Genomic DNA, 24,126 nt, shown 5'->3' with positions numbered 1-24,126 from the left:
CACTATTTACAATAGCCAAGACATGGAAACAACCTAAATGTCCATTGATAGATGAGTGGATAAAGAAGATGTGGTATGTATACACAATGGAATATTACTTAGCCACAAAAAGAATGAAATAATGCCATTTGCAGCAACAGGGATGGACCTAGAGATTATCATACTGAGTGAAGTAAGTCAGACAAAGACAAGTATCATATGATATCGCTTATATGTGGTATCTAAAAAAATGATACAAGTGAACTTATTTACAAAACAGAAACAGACTCACAAAGAAACTTATGGTAACCAAAGGGGAAGGGGAGAGAGATAAATTGGGAATTTGGATTAACAGATACACACTACTATATATAAAATAGATAATCAACAAGGTCCTACTTTATAGCACAGGGAACTCTACTCAATATCTTGTAATAACCTATAAGGGAAGAGAATCTGAAAAAGTGTGTGTGTGTGTGTATATATATATATATATATATTATATATATATAAAATTTTGCTGTACACCTGAAACTAACACAACATTGTAAATCAACTATACCTCAATTTAAAAAAAAAAAACTTTTCCAGTCTTCTTTGTCTCTCACATTCCCTGATTAACTGTGACACAGAGCATCCTTTCACGCACTCATTAGCCGGCTGTGTTCCCTTTGCTATGAGTTGCTTTTCATATCCTTTGCTTACCTTTCTATGAGGTTGTTCATTTCTCTTACCAATTTGTAGAACTTCTCATATACATCATGGACATGAGTCCTGGGTGTGTTACATACATTGTATATAGTTTGGGCTGATACCATCATCTTCATGGCACATCTGGGAAGATGTGGGCTGGGGTGGCAGCCCTGGTTTTAGGATGGACAGTTCAGCGACAAGGCAGAGAGAAACTGGTGGGTGATGGAAAGAGAAAGTCTGCCTTCAGCCACCTCTGAGGGTGAGGGCAGTGATGCACTGAGGAAAAAGCACATGATTTGGAGACAAAAGGACCCTTACCAACTCTGCAATTTTGGACAAATTCACCTCTCCGAGGACAAAAGACGGGAAGTAATGACCTTTATGTTCTATAGGATTGTTGTGTGGAATAAATGAGTAAATTCATGTAAAGACCTGCCTCACGGCCTGGCACTTAATCAATGTTCGAGCAGTGAGTATAGTGTGAATCCAATAAAATGATACACACAGATGCCTTTTGACCATTTTAAAGGGCCATGAACACATAAGCGGATGTTACTTTAACATATTATTATCCATTTCTCACAACGTACTGGACAGCTGTGAAATATTTGGGAACTCTCTTCATTCGGAGTTTAGAGACTGAAATACTCTCGGAGAATGTCATGTCACCTCCCACTTTCACTGATTGGCAGATGGGGTCACTGGGGCTGGAAGTGAGGAGGAGACTTAAGTCAGGAGTGGGGAGAGCGGGGGGATAACCTTCCTGAGCAACGCAAAGGGGAAGGGCAGGCATGTCCTTTCCTATGGCTGGAACAAGGGCCCTTTTGATGCTGGAAAATTTCATAGATGGGAAATTTTTACCTTGTAGCTCATACCTAGATTCCTACGATCCCTCTACAGGGGAGGTGTACTGCCGAGTGCCGAACAGTGGAAAGGAAGAGGTGAGTATATTCACTCAGAGAAGACTGAAATCTACTTTGTCTGTTGGTGATTTATGGTAACTTAATTTTCTAGGAGCAAAGGAGATCGAGAAAAGGTGTAGGATTGTTAAACAGCAGAAGGAAGGTTTTTAGTTCTAGGAAGGTTTATTTTGTAATTGGGTATATATGATACACGGCACCAATCTCAGGTTACCATATGCAGAAACAAATGATAATCCAGGTAGCCTAACACAAAGCCACAACTCGCAGACATTCCTTGATGGGTGCCTAGTAAAAAGCATTATTTGTAAGAATGATCAGTATTACTAAGTGATCCTTTTTCTCAACCAAGTGTTGCTTAAATTTGCCATTATATTCATGGATTTCCACAAAATGCATTACTTCACAAAAATTAGCAAAATCTTAAAACCCAGGGATTTATTTTATATTATCCTGTAATAATTCTTCATGTCTTCAAAATATCTAGTAAAGTAAAACCAATCATTTGAATGATGAAATGCAGAATCAAATTCCTGCATATTTTTGAAGTTAAATTTAACACTATTTTTTTCTTACTCAAAGTACTTAATGGTGCACACATTAAAACTTTTTTTCAGTGATGTAGAATTAATATTATTGAGGAGTTTTGTAAAATATTTGCGATATATTTGATTAGTTATTGCACTGAGAGTATAAATATATTTGGAGTGATAAATGTGGCTGATGAATGTATACTCATCTAAATGGATTTATGCTCAAGTTAAATGGATTTTAATTTATTTTTTTAAGGCACAAAGAACTAGATTATTTAAAAGATAATTGTAGCCTTCATATGTAAATGAGTATTATATGCAAGGTTTTTTTAAAAAAAGAACTAAGCTCTTCTTTCTCCACTGTTAATAATATTCTAAATCTGTCTTCTTGCATTAAAAAGAAACCTTTAGACTTTCGGATTAAAGTTTGCAAATATTGGCTAATCTGTTGGTTAAGCTGTAACCTGCAATTTTGTTTGCTTCAAATGACCTGGGATAGACGTGGAAAATCCAGCTTTTCCAGCCCTCATTGTCTCAGAGTCCTTTCCAAAGTAAAGTTAAAATTGACAAGTATGCCAAATTCAGATGAAATATTTTCTGCAGTTAATGTCTCAGCCCTTGCAGAAGAGAGAATGAGGGATGGATACACTTGCTCGCAGAGGAATAGATATTTTGGATTTTCCAGCAATCCAGCTTGCAAACATTCCATCTGATACCATAAACCCCAGGTTTTTCTGGCTTGAAAAATATGGTTACCATGCAAGCCACATGCCCAATTTCCCCAAAAGTCACTCACAGAAAGTGCTGCCAGTCTGTCAACAGGACTCCCATTCATTCAGCGTTTGCTTTGTGCTGTGCGTTCATTAAGCCATTGAACACAAATTGTCCCAAATCTGAGTCATAACCTATAAATAAGACTCTATCATCATCCTTATTTTACAGATCACAGCATGCTTAGATTAGTGGTCACACACACACGCAGTAGCATTTGCACTGTAGCATTGGGGTCCGACTGCCAGGCTTCAGAGATCAGCTGCACCGCTTAATACCTATGTTCTTGACCTGCAGCTGAACCTCAGTCTCCTCATCTATAAAATGGGGATAATAATAATACCTAATTCAGAGTGTTGTTCTGAAGATTAAACAGACTGACATATGTAGAGCTCTTTGCATCTGGCATATAGTAAATGCTTTATAAGTATTATCTTTTGCTAATATTATTGTATGTAGTACATTATATGTGTTCTACATTAAATGGATGTAGGACATGTGACATAGGACAACTTAGAAAATATGACTGGACTTGAGTTTTCTGCTTTTCTATAAGATCAGAGTTTTGCATCAACAACTGTAGGAAGATTAGATTTGACGTTGACTGCTGTAGGTAGGAACCGTCCTCTTGTTGGCTGGCAGCAGGGCGTCAACTACCAACTTTCCAGACATTTGTAATTAAGACAAGAATCCTTTTATACCTATTCTAGCTCAGCTGAAGGTGACTTTGTTCACATAAAGAAAATGAGAAGGCATGTAGATCCAATTTGGGGTGATAGGGCAGCTGAATTGTCAGATCATGTAATACAAGAAAGATGCCGGAAGCTTGTGGAAAAAGATTCTGAGACTGAGCCTGGGTCCAGTGGTGGAAGAAAGCTGTGAGTGATTATAAATGTCATGCATGTGAGAGAGGAGAAGGGAGAGACACAGGCTCTGGATTTGCCATCTCTGGAAAAGGCATTGCTTAGACGTTTGCCTGAGAGAGGAGAAAGACAGCAGAAACCCTGATAATTCATTCTGCCTCCATGAACTGGCTTTGCTGATACCTTCCTATACATTGTTTCCTTTTGGATTTAGCTCTAAAACCAGGTCCCCAAGCTATCTGTTCAACCACAGATGCCCTCCTCTCCAACAGAGGACCTTTCCATTGGGCGGAGCCAGGCAGGGGACTGGGACTGTGGTTATGCCATAGCAGGCCAGCTGTGGTCTTGGGAGCCACAGAGATCTGGGTTTGCATCCTGATTCTGCCACTTATTAGCTGTGTGACCTCTGGCAAATTACTTGAGCTCTCTGTGTTTCAGTTTCCTTATCTGTAAAACAGGCTTAGCAATACTCATGTTACAGAATTTTAAAAGGGATTTAATGAAATAATTTGTGTAAAGCATTTAGCACATTCCGTTATATATAAAAATTAGTCAATAAATAACTAATATGATTAGTCATTCCAAGTGAAAATGACAGTCTGGGATGTGATTTCAAAGAAACTTTTAGACCTTATCAAGTATGTCAAAACTGCATTAAGAGTTTAGAGATTCCATACATCTTAATTAAGTTTCCTCTCATATGATATTCAGAAATTTTCTATATTTTGAAATTATTGAAAACGTATACCTGCTACTCAAATAGATTCTATTATCGCCACATTCTGGATACCTTGGTCAAAATGGAGCATTTTTCTTTTATTGTGGTGCCCCGACTTTGCTGGTCAGGTAAACACCACTTTGTGGGCGACTCAGTATTGGGAGTGTCGAATACTTGCAATTAGGCAGAAAAAACGTTAGCCATGTACGGACCTGTGGATTCTGGATTCATCCAACCCTCGGGAGCAACAGTCTAAGGCGACCCTCTGCCGTTTGCCCCTCCGAGATCGAAGCCGCGGTGGAGGCCGCCAGAGCAGCTTTTCCGGGCTGGTCCTCCCGGAGCCCCCAGGAGCGCTCGCAGGTGCTGCAGCGGCTGGCGGATTTGCTGGAACAGTCCCTGGAGGAGCTGGCCCAGGCTGAATCCAGGGACCAAGGTGAGAGGCATCTGTGCCAGCCTCTTCCCTCTTTCCCACGCTTGCTCTCTCTAGCGGAGCCGGGGTTTAGCGCCGCTGTTCCTTCTTTATGGGAAGTGCACGCACTATCTTCCTGGCGGTTCACACGCTCCTTCCAGGTTGTCAGTTGATCTCTTGCCTCTTAACCGTGTGGATGGAACTCAGGACACTTTCTTCATGTTACCCCCACCCACTTGGACCTATCAGCTAGCCCACCCATGTGCTTCTCACGGCAGTGGTAGAGGATGGAAAGCCAAACCAGCCAAGGCCTCTGAAGGCCGAGGCTTGCAACTAGCCCACTTCTGCTTCATTCTGATGGCCAAAGCAAGTCAAGGCCCAACGCCAGTTCAGGAGGAGCGGAAATAAATACACTGTATATTTGGTGGAAGGAACTGCAAAGATGTATGGCAAAGGGCATGGATATGGGGAGAGAGGAAGAACGAGGGCTGAGGGTGCAGCCCTCCACTAGTTCTAAGTAGAGAGTTTCAAAGCAAATTTGTTTCTTTTCTTTTCACTACGTGATTCATTTATTATTTTTTATTTTTAATTAATTAATTAATTAATTTTGGCTGCATTGAGTCTTCCTTGCTGCGAGCAGGCTTTCTCTAGTTGCGGCAAGCAGGGGCTACTCTTCGTTGTGGCGTGCGGGCTTCTCATTGCGGTGGCTTCTCTTGTTGCAGAGCACAGGCTCTAGGTGCACGGGCTTCAGTAGTTGTGGCATGATATTTATTTTTTAATTGAAGTATAGTTGATTTACAATGTGTTAGTTTCAGGTGTACAGCACAGTGATTCAGATATATATCTATATCTATATCTATATCTATACATATACATGTGACAGCTCTTCAACTTGTCTTATATATGTATATATGTATGTATATATACATATATATGTTCTTTTTCAGATTCTTACTCCTTATAGGTTATTACAGGATATTGAATATAATTCCTGTGCTCTACAGTAAGTCCTTATTGGTTATCTATTTTATATATAGTAGTGTGTATATGTTAATCCCAACCTCCTAATTTATCCCTCCCCCTCCTTTCCCCTTTGGTAAACATAAGTTTGTTTGCTAAAGGCAAAGATAACTTGAAGAGCAGTCACACAGTTTTTTAGAAAGATTTCTGATATGTCGGTCACTGTTCCACTCCCAACACAATTTCCCAATTTTTTTAACTGCTTCCCAGAAGTCAGGGTAATGGAGTAAATGTCTGTAAATCTTTGTAATGATATCTGTTAGAAAAGGCCAAGATCTTTTTAATTTACATGCGTGCTGTAAAGCAGCCTAAAGTTAAGAAGCAGCCTGACTCCAAACCCTTAAGAAAAAAATGCTTCCTGACACTGCAGAGTCTCCCTGTATCACTAAAGATAACTGAGGAACAATCCAGGGAAGCATATATCTAGGATGTGTATGGGGCACACGATGGGTGAGCAAGGGCCACACAGCATCCTGTGCCAGCTTCCCACCAGTGGTTCTGCCATGTGTCCATCTTAGTGACTCCACTGTGTGTTGAGGGGACAGTTAATATCATCACGTGCTTTTTTGGTGATGTGCAAATACAGCTGTCTTAACACCCATTATTCCAACCCCTCTGTAGCATGTCCAAAGCTTGGTGATTTTGAATTGAAAGAGCTGGTGTGGGTGAAGTGATAGCATCTGGCGAATTCCTGATGATAGCTATGAATTGTTCAGTCCACAAAACAAAGATTATTTGACTCAACTCTAACCCCCTCTACTTCATCTTACAACCTCACATCTAATTGTTTCACAGTTTTATCAAACTATGATCAACGCTCTCTGTAACCAATGAATGCCCACCCCAGGCTGGAAGAAACAGAGGCTACTTCAGTGTGAGCAGGATACGTGTGTGGTATTGCTTCCTCCCAGTCCGAGGTGAAGAACACTGACAGCGCCTTCTGCTGTTGACTTCTTACAGGGAAAACCCTAACCCTGGCGAGAACCATGGACATTCCCCGGTCTGTACAGAACTTCCGGTTCTTCGCTTCCTCCATCCTGCACCACACGTCCGAGTGCACACAGATGGACCACCTGGGCTGTCTCCACTACACGGTTCGGACCCCTGTGGGCATCGGTAGGTGCTGCAGTGAAAGCCTGGACCACAGCTGTACGTAGAGATGCTCAGTCAGCCCTGTAGAATTGATCTAAAGGAACAGACTTTAAAAAAAGGAAAGTAGAAATTTCTTCTACTTTATCTGAAATTTAATTGGCCTTAAAAATCCAATTCTAGTTTATTTTCTTTTTGTCAAATTCCCTAGTTATTCCTGGAAACGTGTTCTGGAGGAATCACAGAAAAAAAGAATGATACTGATTGTAAATTCACAATCCAGGACTTTTTGTCCCTTGTAATTAAAAAAAACCAAATTATTTCCAGAGAGCGTTGTGATTAAGATCACAGATTTTAGGTTATGTGTGGGGTAAGTGATTTAAATTTTGTGTGCTTCAGTATCCTGATCTGGAAACTGGGAGGATCGTTTAATTTTATCTTTATATATCTTTGTGTGAATTATGTAAGTTAGTAAGTGTAGAGCACTTAGAACAGTGCCAGGTACATGGTAAATAAGCCTTGACTGGATTATCTACTTCCCTCTTTCATTTCTCTGCTTCTTGCACTTTAGAGGACATATAAATATCTGCAATAACTAAAAGTTTCCACTAGATGTCACTGTTTCCTCTGAGAAAAAACCAACTACCGTCCATACTTTACTAGTTATATTTTATGATAGAATAAAAGAAGATAAGTTAAAGGGGAAGAAAATGGAACATTTTACCTGAGCCCTTCGGAAATGGTATTTTCAAGGCGTTATGAAAGCTCAAACCTCCTCCTAAGAAGTATGCTAGTACATTATGCTGCAAAAATATTGTTATCCCCAAAAGAGCAGATTTTTCAGTGGGAAATTTAATAATGTAAACTATGTTCACTTTCATAGCTCAGGCTTGAGGGCAGAGTATAAAATAAGGTGGATCCATTTACTGATTCATAATGTAGGTTTTATTTTTACACGTTTTATGGTCAGAAGCCTAGGTGGTTTCAGAATGTTACGTGGAGACCCACTGTAGATGTTGGTTCTGTTACTTACCCAGCAAACCTATCTGGTCAGGATACAGGTGAGAACCTAGAAAGATTTTTTTTTTTTAATTAAAAAATACTCTGGGTTAGCGAAAATGGATTTCACAGTCTCAGAACCTATTGCTCTTATTTTACAAATAATTCTGAACAGCTAAAAATTTTATGTCTCAATCCACAAGAGATTAGAAACAGAGATGGAGAAATTTAGAAGAAATAGGAGCTGGCCTGTTTGATTAATGAGGAGGGAGAAGTTTAAACAGTACAGAGATCAGTCTACAAATCTCAAAACTGATCACATTCTGAGAATGTTTAGGGACAGGTGACAGTCTTTTAGCCCCAGAACTTATATTGCTGCTGTTCATAAATATAATTGTAAGTCATCAAGAAAAGAGTAGACTGTCCTGATTATAGTCTTAAAAGGTACAGCTGCTTGTAATACAGTTTAGAATTAGTTCCCTGAAGTTGGCTACAAAAGTTTGGGATTTTGGAAGAGTAAGCTGAAGTTTGGTGTAGCATGAAGGAGTTTGCATTCATAAAGCCTGTCTGGCCCATCTGCTTTGAGGGGCATGTCATTGCTGGCAATGCTTCTGTTATCCTCTGTTAGCTGGTCTGATCAGTCCCTGGAATCTGCCCCTCTACTTGCTGACCTGGAAGCTGGCTCCAGCGATCGCTGCTGGCAACACTGTGATAGCCAAGCCCAGCGAGCTGACTTCTGTGACCGCGTGGATGATGTGCAAACTCCTGGAGAAAGCAGGTAATTGGGAGATGGGGTTTAAGGGGGGGCACGCGGTTGGCTTTGGAGATGTATGTTTTGTAGGCCTCGGCCACCGTAGGGTCACTGACATTTGAAAAGTTATTTTGGATAGAAATCTGCTCAACACCGAAACAGATCCCAGGGACATCTCTGATTTTTCGTTTCCCTGATCCTCTTCTGAGAAATCCCCTTCATCCACGGGGCTCGTGCCCACTGCTTCCTTTCTTCATCCCCAGAACATGCTACTGCAGGATAGCTCCTCCCTGCACGGGCTCCACGGGCAGTCCCCTGAGCATAGGATAGCAGTACAGCAAACGGCTTAAAGAGCTTGATAAACTCAGACACCAGCCTGCCCCAGACTGTGTCTCCAATAGTCAGTTTAAATAGTACGTTTGAAACAACAGTGGATTTTGATGCAAAGAAGAATATTGCTAGGTACTTCTCTGGTTTGCACAGCTATAGAATGCCTAAGAGAAACAGCCCATTTTCAAGAGAATTGAATATACACCCCTCAGTTTTCCCTGCATTTGGAACCACTGCTGAGATGCTGATATACTATGGTTCCTTGTCCCCCTTTTGCCGATGGTTTAAAATGTGGAAGGTGTGTTCCTGGTTTCGCCTGGAGTGTTCAGCCGACACTGCACCGGGGTTGGAAGGTTGCAGGCAGGAGGCTCTAGCTTGTAACCCACAGGAAGCCCCTCACTGTTAGGCCCTCAGCTCATGTCTCTGCCCAGCCTGGGTGGGAATGATGGGCAGGTGGTGGGGAACAGGCTCTGTCAGTCTCTGCTGTGCTCGTTTCCTTCAAGCCCACAAAGAAGGTGTTGCTGGGCTCACTTAGATCCATAGAAGGAGTGGTTGGTAAGAGCCCATCTCTCTCCTGTATGCCTTTTCTCTCAAAGCAAAAACATACACATTGGCTTCCAGGAAAGTTGAGCCAGTTCCTACTCCAGGGTTTAGATGACAGGTTAAATTGTGCCCGTTGAGGGAAGAGCACTGGGCCTCATGACCCTAGTTTAGCTGCCCATTTCCCTTGTATCCTATGGAAGAATGAGGCCACCCAGCCTAGGTCTTTGGGATGATGTCGATGGCTGCCCCAGGCCTCTGGAAGGTGCATGATATGAACATCCCTACCTCCCTCCTGTCCCAGAACGTGCCATCCCTCCCTTACAAAAGAGACCACATTCTATCCCTTTCTTTGAAAAATGGAATCTCTAGTATCTGCAAAGGTCCAAGGTATTTCTTCCCTGCCTCTTGACTGCCGGTTCCCTGGTGTGAGATAGAAGTGGGGCCTCCGCTCTGCTTTGATCCTGTGTTGGATACACAGGGAGCTGGGGAGGGTGCCACAGAGCCGTGTTCCACAGACCACTCACTCCTAAGATCAGTTACGTCTTGATCTATGATGATTTCTCTTTTCTTTTTTTTTAAAGCTTTGTTTATCTGCTGGTGCCTGACTTACGTCCTCCCCTATGTGACAGAGGATGTCAGAAGCCTACATCTGACATTGATTAATTTATTTTTGGCTGTGTTGGGTCTTCGTTTCTGTGCAAGGGCTTTCTCTAGTTGTGGCAAGCGGGGGCCACTCTTCATCGCGGTGTGCGGGCCTCTCACTATCGCGGCCTCTCTTGTTGCGGAGCACAGGTTCCAGACGCTCAGGCTCAGTAGTTGTGGCTCACGGGCCTAGTTGCTCCGTGGCATGTGGGATCCTCCCAGACCAGGGCTCGAACCCGTGTCCCCTGCATTTGCAGGCAGATTCTCAACCAGTACGCCACCAGGGAAGCCCCTGATTTCTCTTTTCTAATCACCCTCCTCTTTCATATAACCCAGAACCTGGTCTGCCTGAGAGTTTTATGTTTCCATTTATTTACCCAGCATTGCTCTTATTCTTGTGAATGAATAAACCTATTGTACCGAGACAGTCTGTCCCTCCCTCCCATCCTCCCTCCCTCCCTGGGCTGGCTTTGCCAAACTTTCCTCCTCCAACAAACACTGAGAGTGATGGTCCAATTGCACCTGACATGAGCCCTCAGTTTCTCCACTGGGATTGGGAGGGGGTGTGAATGACATCACTTAATTCTGCTTTAGAGCACTCTAAGAGAAACTTGCAATAGTGTAAGAAAAGAAAGCTAAAACAACGTGCTAAGGCATTCTGGATATGTCAACAGCTAGCTCCTCTAGTCCGGGGCATTCAAACAGACTTGGTAAATGAACTTTCTTTGAAATAAAATCATCGAATATTTATATAGATACACCATGAATACCTCTTTGGGAGCCCTAGAATATTTGGTTTTTTCCCTTGTGGGCACCAAACGTTTGCTCTCATTCCTGAAGTGTCCACTGACGGCAGATTTCTGGCCCTTCCTATTAATTTTGGTTCTGCTCTGTTTAAGCTTAAAATTTTCCTTGTCGTGACCCAGGCACATCCTAGCTCTGGAGGGACTTCCTTCCCTTTCCTGTCTCTTAGCCTCCTACTCTGAGTTTTACTGAATTGTTATTTGCCAATTAAACTGCCTTCTTTCTCTTATACCCAGAATCTTTTAAGGGTAGAAGGCAGATTTATCTAGAAAAATTTCATTAGTGTCTGGATCAAATGGCAAAATGGTTCTGAGAAGTACTGGCCAGTAGATAGCTCTTAACTTATTAACATCGGAGCTCAAAGAAACGTAATCAATCAATGTATTAATACGACGAACCTCACAGAGCTGTTGGGAGATCTATAGGGTGTAGCCCACTTACAACAATGACCAACCCACAGGAAGTACCCAATAAATGTGAACGTTTACTGGTACTCTTTAAATTTTTTATTCTCATTAAAATTATTTTAATAGCATACATATGTAGCATTATATCTTATTTTTCATTAATTTATTTAATTTATTTATTTATTAATAGATCTTTATTGGAGTATAATTGCTTCACAATACTGCATTAGCTTCTGTTGTACACAAAAGTGAATCAGCCATATGCATACGTATGTCCCCATATGCCCTCCCTCTTGAGCCTCCCTCCCACCCTCCCTATCCCACCCCTCTAGGTCATCGCAAAGCACTGAGCTGATCTCCCTGTGCTATGCTGCTGCTTCCCACTAGCTATCTATTTTACATTTGGTAGTGTATGTATGTCGATGCTACTCTCACTTCGCCCCAGCTTTCCCCACCCACCCTGTGTCCTCAAGTCCATTCTCTATGTCTACATTTTTATTCCTGCCCTGCAACTAGGTTCATCAGTACCTTTTTTTTTTTTTAGATTCCATATGTATGCGTTAGCATACAGTATTTGTTTTTCTCTTTCTGACTTACTTCACTCTGTATGACAGACTCTAGGTCCATCCACCTCACTACAAATAACTGAGTTTCGTTTCTTTTTATGGCTGAGTAATATTCCATTGTATATATGCGCCACATCTTCTTTATCCATTCATCTGTTGATGGACACTTGGGTTGCTTCCATGTCCTGGCTATTGTAGACAGAGCTGCAATGAACATTGTGATACATGACTCCTTTTGAATTATGGTTTTCTCAGGGTATATGCCCAGTAGTAGGATTGCTGGGTCACATGGTAGTTCCAGTTTTAGTTTTTTAAGGAACCTCCATACTGTTCTCCACAGTGGCTGTATCAATTTACATTCCCACCAACAGTGCAGGAGGGTTCCCTTTTCACCACACCCTTTCTAGCATTTATTGTTTCCAGATTTTTTGATAATGGCTATCATTAATTTATTTTAAATGTGATATGTTAAAAAAATTTTTTTAATGAGTATTCATTCTGTATGGCAAAGTAGGCCATGGCACAGTGGATACAACGAAAGGCAAAACACAGACCCCATGTCTGCCCTTAGCTGGAGTACCTTCTAGTGGTCAATATGTAAAGAACAGGAAAATCCATAAAACACATAAATGAATACATGCAGATATAGAGCAGTAGAGTTTCCTGATAGAAAAGATTGGGGCACCTACTTGGGGGTGTTCTTGGTCAGTCAGTCTTAGAGGGTGATGGTGCATCCACGTCATGGGGAGCTGGACCTTCAACTCAAGACTCACCTTCCTGGGGGAGCCGTCCCTCACTCCCCTGGGCCGAGGTAGTCAGTCTCTTCTTTGGAGGTACGCGGGCCTCTCACTGCCGTGGCCTCTCCCGTTGCGGAGCCATAAGCTCCGGACGCGCAGGCTCAGTGGCCATGGCTCACGGGCCCAGCCGCTCCGTGGCATGTGAGATCTTCGCGGGCCAGGGCACGAACGCGTATCCCCTGCATTGGCAGGCGGACTCTCAACCACTGCGCCACCAGGGAAGCCCAGCCCTTCTCTGGTTTCTTTAGTGCATGAATGCTCCCTCTACTTCACATTTGCCCACTGAACTGTGAGTCGTGGATGCCAGCTTGGAGCAGGGCTCTCCTCCCTCCTGGGGCCCGACCTGCCTGAGGATGTATTTGTATCTTCAGCCCCTGAGGCCCAGTCAATACTATGGAATGAATTATATAGAATGTTCAACCCTGCCTTTTTCTAGGACAAAGCCCCCGGAGAAATCCCGCCCGGGGCATAGTATAGGCAGAGGTGATGCTATAGTCTTTGTTTTACTATTGAACCAGAGACAGCCGTTAACATTCCCTCCCAACCCCATTCACGCTGTTGAACTTTGAAGGAGAATCTCCATGTAACCTGAAGTCCTCCACATACTGAGAAGAATCACTGAAACCGATACTGCTTCCCACCCAGGTGTTCCACCAGGTGTTGTAAATATTGTGTTTGGAACGGGACCCAGGGTAGGCGAGGCGCTGGTGTCCCACCCAGAGGTGCCCCTCATCTCCTTCACTGGGAGCCAGCCCACGGCCGAGCGGATCACACAGCTGAGTGCTCCCCACTGCAAGAAGCTCTCGCTGGAGCTGGGGGGCAAGAATCCTGCCATCATCTTTGAAGATGCCAACCTGGAGGAGTGTGTTCCGACCACAGTCAGGTCCAGCTTTGCCAACCAGGTATGTCCTCTGGGTTTTTTCTTCCCCTTTGTTTATTTGCTTGTTTTTAACTCAGTAGCCCTGTCAAGCTGGATCTGTTACATCACAGTGCAAAACTGGGGTGAGTAAGTCAATCCAGGACTATTTCAGTGAAAGGAGAATGGTTACATTGTGTTACTCCATTGACTATCTGTTCAATCATAATGTCACTCAGAAGCCTTGTGGCGTCTCCTGTGCAGCGAACTCCTCTTCTTGAGTTACACGGCTTTTATCGGATGATGACTTCTTTTTTGCTTCTCCAAGCTTCCCCATTCCTTTATTTATAGTTTTCCCAGTCTTTTCTTGCTGTCCAGGTGTCCTAGCTCCTGGAAACCTTATTATCCCTCCCCAAAGCATCCCAAATGCATTCACACACTTAGAAATAAATACCTGAACAAGTCTCAAGCAAGTTTCTTAACTTAACATCATGGAGGAGCCTTGGGCAACTTTGTTCCTCCTGATTGTTGGACGGGTTGTTGTGAAGATGAAATATCAATGTGATGAAAATATTTATTTATGCATATATGTACAATCATACATACACAATACTGACAAGTCCAGAATGTGGTTTGTAAACTATTACATGTTATGTTCAAATGATGATAAGGACGATTTTTCACTCAGAAATCTGTTAGCACCTCTCCCTGGAACACTCAGTACCTCTATTTGGATGTCCAGTAGCATCTGAAACTTAACCTGTGCAGAGCAGAACTCTTGATTCCCCTCCCTCTCCTCTCCTGCGGTACCTCTGCTCTCCCCGCCTTGTGTTTGCCTCTCCAGGGAAGAGACTACCATCCACTCTGAGACTCAGGCCCCAAATCTGGGACTTATCCTTGTTCTTACTTTCTCTTTTCCTTATACCTCACTAATCCACCAACAGGTCCTGTTAGTTCTATCTTTAAAATCTATCCTGAATCCTATCATTTCTCCAGAGCATCTATGCCAGTTTCCTTATGCTTTTGGGGTCCCATGCCCCTTTAAGAATTTGTTAACCTCAGTGGACTCCTATCACTTTTCTCATCTCCATTGATCCTGCCTTGTCCAAGCTACCTCCACTTATCCAAATGTCTGAAAAGCTCTCTTAACACTCCCCTGTTTCCACTCTCCTTCTCTCCAATTATATTCTCCACACAGCTGCCAGAATGATTATTTTAAAATGTAAATCCAATCCCATCATCTTGCTGCTTAAAGCCTTCCATGGTCCTTTCATGATACTGCGGATAAAATGCAAGCTCTCTGTGAGTCTATGAGCCTGTAAGACCCTGTGTGATGTTGCCTCGCTCCTCGCCCCCTGCCTTTGTCTTCTACATCCCTCTGACCCCTGTCCCTGCCTCCATCCCCACCCTCAGCCCCACTCACCTTCCTGCCTTTCCTCACACACTCCAAGCTCATTCCTGTGGCAGGTCCTTTACATTTACAGCTGAGAATTCTCTTCCTTCAGATCTTCATCCATCCAGCTCCTTCACGTCAATCAAGGGTCAGTTCAAATATCCCCTGTTCACCAGTGCCTTCCAGGACTCCCTTTAATAAAAGGGAGTAAAAGCTCCCCCCCCCCATTATTTTCTATTCTCATTCTCTGCTTAGTTTTCTTGTATTGTTTTGGTCACAACATGAAGTTATATTGTTCATTGAGCTTTACTTGTGCTGTTGCCTGTCTTCCCTATAAGACAGTGCATTCCACATGGTGAAACTTCATCTTGTTTACCACTGTCTCCCATTGTCCAGACCAGTGCCTGATACGTGACAGGCACTCAGAAGTGCAGGGTGATCTATCCAAGAAGGAGTGGGCCCTCCTGTTTTGTCACTGTCCTCATGTGTCATTCTTGGCAGGGTGAAATTTGCCTCTGCACCAGCAGGATCTTTGTCCAGAAGAGCATCTATAGTGAATTTTTAAAGAGGTTTGTAGAAGCTACCAGAATGTGGAAAGTTGGCATTCCCTCTGACCCATCAGCCGACCTGGGAGCTCTGATCAGTAAAGCTCATTTGGAGAAAGTAAGTAAATCCCTGTGTGTAAGTTACAGAAAGAGTTCTTATTTTGAGAGGAGCTCAGCGCGAGGCATAACACTATCTGTGCTTTGAAATACTGTTAATTACTACCCTATTTTTTGATAATTATGATGTGTGGGAAATTGTCTCTGGATACAGAGTCTGAAAATGTTAGAGATGAATACAGAAATGCAGTCCAGGTTAAAGCAGCATCTACATGGCATAAATGAACTTGAGAAGTCAGTAAAGAGATGCCACCAGTAGAGTGAGGAAGGCAAGTTGCAGAGCATGAAGGTCAGGTGATGAGAATGATGTGAGCTGAGGGTGCCAGGGATTTCCACCGGCAAATGTTCCCGGTCAGTCCCCAGGCAGTAAGGGTCTGCCTCTGGCTTACAGCAAACGGGAGTCTAGAAGTGGGAATCCAATCCAAATGATGCGGTCCTTAGTTGGTGGGGTGACTTGTGGGAGCCTCCGTGGGAGAAGCCATTGATGTTCTCTGGGTGGCTTATGGAATTTGGGTCTTCAAGGTCGTTTTAATTCATTATCTGGTGGGACTCCCAAAATAAGTCATAGAATTTCAGAGCTAAAAAGACCTCATTTCCAGCTGTAGTAACTCAGGCCAACCAAGGGTAATGGTAATACACCCCTATCAGTTAACCAGTGAGGGACAGAGCCTTCACTTAAGTTTGAAGAACTCTCTGACACTGCACAGATTTGGTAGACTTACTACATTTTAACTTTTACCTTCACTATAGTGTGGAGCACAGATGCCCGTAGGTGGGAAGGTGTAGTCTCAGTCTTGCTGGTCTCTTCTTACTTGTTTTCTCAGTAAAATGGGAAGCAGGGTGAGGAGGGGAGATGGTGTTGAAGGTTTCAAGAAGGAGGAAAAGGTGTGAGATAGTCTTGCAGGAGATCAAGAGAGAGAATGGGCTTCGAAGTGACTGTATTGTTGCTGGGGCAGCCCCAAGGGCTCACCTGGAGCTGTGATCATTTATGATCACATTAAATAAATATGTGGTCATTTATTTAAAGTGAGACCGGCCAGCATGACTGTGTTTTCCTCCAGTCAAATTCACCTACAAGATTGCAGGCACATGGGCAGCTGTCCCCAGAGTGCCTGTGGTGGACCCACAGTTGTGGATGTTCCCACCCTTGTGGAGTGAGGCATCACCAGATACAAGAGGCTCCCTTGTCCTCCCTTATCTGGCTGTTCTAGGCAAAGGGATACACGCTACCTGCCCACACATGCAAATAAGTGGTGAAAAATAACCTCCTGCATGTTCCCGAATGCTTTCTGTGGCACAGAATTAACTTCCCAGAAGCATCTTCCAGTAGACTCAGGCCATGGTGTCATCTAAGGTCCCCTTTGCAATTCACCATTCACCTGAGACTCAAAGTTCTCTTTATTAACTCAGCAGAAAAACTGTTCTTCCGTCGTAGGCACTGTTATAATAACTATTTAAGTTCCCCAATGAGAGGAGGTGTATCAGTGAAACAAATCAAAGTATTTGACTTCCCTGTAGCAGTTGAAAGATTTGTAGCCCCCTGTCTTTTGTGTGTGAGAGAAACTGTCTCACACACACTGTCTTTTGTGTGTGAGAGAAACTGATGCCATTCACTGACTCCTATTGGTAGTTAGGGCTTTTCTCTGTTGTACTCTGAGTGTTTGTCCCTTTTTCCCCACATAGTGAACTTGGGTCAAATACAGGCTCACCAGGTTTCAATGTATTGTAACGCCTGTGGGCTTTAATACAATATTTGTGATGCTCAGTGTATCCCTGCTGGCCCAAAGGGGCCCTCTCTTTAGCCTGCCCCCCCAATGCCCTCCTGATCTCCACCGCAGGCCCTCCCCGAAGCGTTTCTGCTCTCTGACAGCAAGCAGCCTCAGGCCATGTGAGTTATTCTGTCCCACACGGGCAACAGGACCTCTGTCTAGTGAGCCCTGGTTCCTTTCAGTGGAGAATGATAATCAAGGTCCCATGGGTGCCCCTTAGATGATGCCCCATGATAACGAGACAGCCTAGAGGATGTGACTTAAAGCCTGGTTGTGCTGAGCTCATGCGCTGCCCTTTTAAGAAGTCCAGCTCGGAAAGATGGTAGCTCATCTCAGCTCCACGGTTCTATTGCTTCTAAGGGGGAAGATTTTGCACAGTGTTAAAAATAGTTTTTCATAGTTAAAAACTTAAAAATAGTGTTTATCGTAAGCCATTTATTTTTATTTTTTAAGGAAGAGCAATGAAGATGGTATTTCCATAATCCCATCACACATAAAACTTCGGGTAGCTCTGGGTTCCCCTTGTTTTGTAGGTGGATCCCTCCCCTCAGCTGTGCTCAGAGTCCCCACCCCTCCCCAGTATAAAGTCTCAGAACCTTCCTGCTGTGGCTCAGAGGGTCCCTGGACACCTTCCATCCCTACTACTCTGCCCAGAACACGTGCCTGGATGCAAGGAGTCACAGCTTTACCCTCTGGGTCTCTCACCAGGTGGGCCCCTGATGGGGGGCTCTCAGCTCAGGTCTTGTGAGGAAGCCCTAGGTGTCTCTGCCCTTTGAGAGGGACCCAGTGGAAGCAGCTTGGGAAGTGTATGCGTGTCTTTTTCAGGCTGTGACTCTTTTCAGTTCAGTGTGCCAAACCTTGATCTGGGATCAAGGCGGCAGCAGGCACACTCCACTGAGAGTCGTCTTTCCTCTCCTTTCGCCAGGAAGCTTTGGGGTCTGCGAGCCAAAGAATGGCCGGCTGCCATCCTTGCATTCCACCCCTCCTCTTCTGCAGTAGGTCTCTGTCTTCTCCAAATCAAATTAATTGACTTCCCTGGCGGTCCAGTGGTTAAAACTCTGTGCTTCCACCGCAGGGGGCGCGGGTTTGATCCCTGGTCGCCTGGTCAGGAACTAAGATCCTGCGTGCCGTGCACGGCCAAAAATAAATGAATGAATGAATAAATAAATAAATCAAATTAGCCACGGGATCTTTGTTTCCATCCTGTGGGATTGTCACAACAGATGGTGATGCAGTGACAGAAGAATCCAGCTAGAGGCTGTGACAGTTGTTTTGTAATGGCCAAGGGCTCCTAAGTGCAAGTGTGACTTCGTAGGTTCCCAGGACGGTGGTGCGGACCCCACAGGAAATGGCAGGTGATTCTATCCTCAGGGAATGCAGAAAAATCTCCCTTGCCTATTTCACAGGGTTGCTTTTTGTTTTCATTTTTGTTTTCCTTTTGACTCTCCAGAATCCTTCCCTGCTTGACTGTCTGGAGAATCTGGCTCTAGGCCAGACTTCCAAAGATGCAGATAGCCAGAGAGAGAGAATCCTTGAGTGTTGACAGTGAGGCGGGGTGGGGGGGAAGCACAGAGGAAGTTCACGGGTATATCCCCCAATAAGGCCAGGCTTCAGGTCTAACTAAGGTCCACTCTTGCGGTTTCCTGTCCTCCTCTGTCAGTTAACCCCGCACCCCGATGTACACAGTGGGGAGCATCCCTGAAATCTCTTAGCTCGTGAGTGTCAGATCGTGCATTAGATCATCATCATCATCACCATCACCAGGAACATCAACGCAAACGACAGCAGCTGACTTTCAAAAACTTACTATGTGTCAGGTATCACACTAGGTATTTTATATATATTATTTTATTTAGTCCTCTCAAGAGCCCTATGAATAGGTGACACAGTCAATCCCATTTTTCCAGTGAGGAAACTGAGGCGTAGAGCTCTTCTTTTTTTTTTTTTTTAATTTATTTTTGGCTGCATTGGGTCTTCATTGCTGCGTGTGGGCTTTTCTCTAGTTGTGGTGACTGGGAGCCACATTGTGGCTTCATTGTGGTGCGTGGGCTTCTCATTGCGGTGGCTTCTCTTTGTTGTGCAGCATGGGCTCTAGGCGTGCGGGCTTCAGTAGTTGTAGCTCGCAGGCTCAGTAGTTGTGGCTCGTGGGCTCTAGAGTGCAGGCTCAGTAGTTGTGGCGCACAGGCTTAGTTGCTCTGTGGCATGTGGGATCTTCCCAGACCAGGACTCGAAGCCGTGTCCCCTGCACTGGCAGATGGATTCTTAACCACTGCGCCACCAAGGAAGTCCAGGTGTAGAGCATTTAAAATCCCTCAGCTGATAAGTGGAGGAACTGGGATTTGAGCACTGCTGTGCTCCCAAGCCCACTTTTCTAACCTCTATGCTTTGATTTTATGGCCAACACTACTCAATATTAAGTGCTAACTACTCTCTGCTCTCTCCTCTCAAGAAAAGGTTTTATAAGGATATTTCATTGCATTTTATAGCACATTAACAGTTACAAAGTTGTTTTTCTGAGCTGCAAGTATAGATATCATTGTGTCATTCAGTGATACTTTCTCTAGAAAAGAAATTCAGTTTAGTGTGTAACTTATATGTTAAATAATTTGATAAGTTCACAATTTGAAAACTGACACTTCTCTTGGTATTTTATTATCCCAAGAGCTTCAAAGAGAGAATCATGTAGTTTTGTTTAGACACAATCATCTCAAGCCAGAGCGCTCCTTGCACTGTTTGAATCACTGATAAAAGTTTTGGCTCTACATCCAGCAGGGGCCTCTGGAGACTCACCTGCACTCGCCTTGTTCACACAGGATGCTGCCTCTGGCATCTTTTAATTAATGTGACCGGGTCGCTTCAAAAGAGCAAGAGAGTCGGGGAAGGAAAAGTCCAGATGTATTGTGGACTCTACCCACAAACTCAATGAGAGCTTTCTGGGAAAGCTTTGAGATCATTGTTCATGTTGGGGAGGAGGAATAGTGGAGAATATAAAGCTCTACCAAATGCTCTATTTTTCAAATGTCTTTGACTTCATGGCTTATTAAGTGTTCTATAAACTGAAGCAAAATTAATAATGAGACATTATCTTTTTATTTTTACATGGCAAACATATAGCTCTACAATGAATATAGTTCTACAATGGAGTACTAATCTAACATTGGGGCAGAATGCTCAGATAGATACATGATAATCCGTAGGATTCCAAAATATCATTCCACACTTTACCCTGCCTTTGATGTACTATTTGACTGTTGTTTTAGACTTTTACTTTTGGGGATTACTTTTCTACTTCTCCTATGCTTATAATGCCCCTCAAGGGTAGAAGAGTATATCATTGTGACTTCAACAACATTTTCAAATATAAATAGATATGCCATTATTATAATGAGTCATTTCTGTAACCAATATTAAAAAAAAAACATCTGTCATTATCTCTGAGTCACTGGGTCAACTTATTACATAATTTATTTCCCCTTATTGTGAGCTTTACTCTATTACCTAGATATATTTTCACAATATAATCAGTACTGAGATGAGACATTAGAAATTATTTGTTCTGGAAGATCAGCTATTGAAGGGCACCCTGGCTTTTAATTAAGTCTTATATACCATTCAACTTCCCATTTTCTGCAATGGACATAGTCTCCCCCAAAGTGAGAAAATATTAGTCTGTGTATTTAACTACTGAATATACCTGAGTGTGAGTTCTAGCTTTACTGTTTATTATCCGTTTGAACCCTCTGCCCTTTCTGAAGCTCAATTATATAATCAGCAAATACGAGATAATAATACGTAGTTTATAATAGTTTTGAGAGAATTACCTGAGAATGTGAGAAAAGCATTTATCTGCATGCCTAGCACTTAGACATTAAATAAAAAACTCTCCTCCTCTTACCGATGAGGGCTGAATGCCCAGATAATACTTAGAGCACTTCTGCACTCAGGCTTACTTAGCAGCTGAGTGAAAATATAATCAACCTTAGATTTTGGGGGGGAATGACCTTATACATCTTGATGCTTCAAAAATATTGAATTTTCTCTGCTTTGTGTGAAGACAAACGATAAGTTGTTAGTATATTTTTTACCTCTCCAGGTCAGAAGTTACATCAAGAAAGCTCGCATGGAAGGGGCCCAAATTCTGTGCGGTGAGGGAGTGGATAAGTTAAACCTCCCCCTCAGGAATCGAGCAGGGTACTTCATGCTTCCCACGGTGATAACAGACATTAAGGACGAGTCCTGCTGCATGAAGGAAGAGATATTTGGTCCGGTGACGTGTGTCGTCCCCTTTGATAGTGAAGAGGAAGTGATTCAAAGAGCCAACAGTGTTAAATATGGACTGGCCGCCACGGTGTGGTCAGGCAATGTGGGGCGTGTCCACCGGGTGGCCAAGAAGTTACAGTCAGGCTTGGTCTGGACCAACTGCTGGCTCATCAGAGAGCTGAACCTGCCTTTCGGGGGGATGAAGAGTTCTGGTGTGGGTAGAGAAGGAGCCAAGGACTCTTATGAATTCTTCACTGAAATCAAAACCATCACCATTAAACACTGACCTTGGCCATTGGAGAAGCTGTTACAGTTGACGCCTGGCTGCAGAGAGAATCAGTCATCCAGTGTGGTGAACGGAATTCCTGGCATAAATTTCAGCCACGTCTTGACTCAGCAGAAGGTTATCTCTATAGCTTATCCTCTGTACTTAGTATTTTTACCCTCTGGTGAAGAGATGCTATCTCTTTTCAGTGAAGAGTTGAAGAATAGGAAGGCACAAAAAGGAAGCCAGGCAATGATCAGGCTCCTCGTAACTTGTGTCTTCATAGTATTTTTTCATCATTTTGATAAAATTCTTGGAAATTCACAGACAACCAGATTTATTTTTTTCATTTGCAAGTATACGGTAAAAATAAAAAAAATAATCTACAAAGCCAAGAGAAATCACCGTAATTTCTACCTTTGGGGAGATTGTAGAGGTTGTCTCCCCATCCATCAGACACGGGCATGGCTCACTGGTAATTGACTGTACCTCATTATGCAAGGGGGCCGTGAACGTTGATGATGTACTTTACGTGGGGTTTGTCAGAGCAGGCATATGTGGTAGGTCTCGCTAAATATATCTGTATAAGGACAAAGAAGAATAAAATAACTACTACTTTTGGAGGAAACTTAGAACAAGGAGAGTTTGATCCATTCCTACTATGGAGACTAATCAATTCCAATTCTTAGCGTATGTATCTCAGGAGACTTAAAATTTACTAATCCTAAAGGGAGCAATAAATGTTAAGCAATTTTAGTAAGCAGTATGGCATACACCTTGTTTATGAATTGTCTTTTATTCATCCTTAGCCTCATCCTCTTAGGAGCATGGACCTTTTACTAAGTAACAGTGGTATATCTAGCACTTGTTTCCTGAATCCCCCAATAGTCAGAGGAGAAATCTGAGGTTTACAGAGATTAAGTAGCATGTTCAAGGTCACACAAATGGTGTGGGGCAGAGGAAGGATTTGAACCCGGGGCTCTCAGACTCCATACCCTAGGATCTCTGGCCATTTCGCGCTTACCTTGGGTTGTGCTTCAGAAGCAGCGAAGTCCTTATGGTTCATGGAACACATCGTGTTGGGTGTCCCCTCTGTGTCTCCCTCCTGCTTTGCCTCTCCTCCCCGCTACCCCTTTTCTCCTACCTCACTCCACTCAGTCATGCAACCCAATCCATGAAGCCAGGAATTCCTCCAGTACAGCCCTTTCCATGCTGACTGAAACGATCTGTTTGCATGTCTCATTTCCTGATGGGACAGGAGTTGCTGAAGGTCAAGGCAGGTGTTATTCCCCTTTGAAGACTCGGTTCACAGCCCAGTGCCTTGCACACAGAAGATGCTCAAAATGAGTTATGGGATGGAACGAGGTCTTCCTGGGGCACTGGGGTATTTGTTGCGTGGCGATTGGGGGTTTGGGTCAGGGGGTGCAGAATAATCTTTATACTTCTGTGTAGAACTTGGCATATGTTGGCTTGTTTACAAATGCTGAAAAATATAAGTCCCTCTGAGGTCAAGTGATGGGTGTCGGATCGTACCTGGTTCTTAGCTTCTGCCTCCTCTCCCCTCTCCTTTCCTTGCTTTCCCTCTTCCCCGGCTGAGGTTCCTTGACCTTGATCAGATAAGTCTAGGACAAGTTCTGAGTGTCAGCAGGAAGAAATTCAGTAGCTCCAGTGTCTAAGAATTTGCATCTTCACTCTTGTAGTTGGTCTGATCCAAGCTCATCCTTATTTCTAAGACCTAAGCCCTATTTTGATTCCAAATTCTGGCAACTGAACCTCTTAGCTCCCAGTGCCTGAATACCCATCTCCCACCACACTGGTTTTCTGTCCAGGAGACTGTTCTCTCTAGGGTTTGGAGTCAGCCCTGCTCTTGTCACTTCTTTCCTGGGCTCTGGATCCCACCTTGTGGAGGGGCCTGCTTCCTACTGACACATTCTGGATGCCATTTCCCTGTATCTGTGTCTCTTTGGGTCTCTAGAAGCTCCTGTGGGCTCACGTGTCAGTCTCATGGATGCAGATTTGACCAAATGCTGTTCTCCCTCAACTCACCACTGCCTTAGTTCTCAGTTCAAACCATTGGCTACAGTGTC

General features: G+C 43.5%; 1 protein-coding gene across 1 annotated transcript; it reads left to right on the top strand.

The window, feature by feature from the left end:
- Positions 1-1,440: 1,440 nt before the first annotated feature.
- ALDH8A1 (aldehyde dehydrogenase 8 family member A1) lies at positions 1,441-23,458 on the top strand. Its single transcript, XM_082669027.1, has 7 exons — positions 1,441-1,613; positions 4,763-4,910; positions 6,867-7,022; positions 8,623-8,772; positions 13,480-13,736; positions 15,585-15,746; positions 21,608-23,458. Exons 1-7 carry the CDS (start codon positions 1,464-1,466, stop codon positions 22,058-22,060), a joined length of 1,476 nt encoding a protein of 491 aa, XP_082525153.1. The 5' UTR covers positions 1,441-1,463; the 3' UTR covers positions 22,061-23,458.
- Positions 23,459-24,126: the final 668 nt, after the last annotated feature.

This window comes from Grampus griseus, assembly GCF_964374135.1.
Source record: "Grampus griseus genome assembly, chromosome: 13".
Classification (NCBI taxonomy): Eukaryota; Metazoa; Chordata; class Mammalia; order Artiodactyla; family Delphinidae; genus Grampus; species Grampus griseus.
The sequence above is the reverse complement of the archived record's forward strand: the minus strand, read 5'-3'. Positions and strand labels throughout refer to the sequence as shown.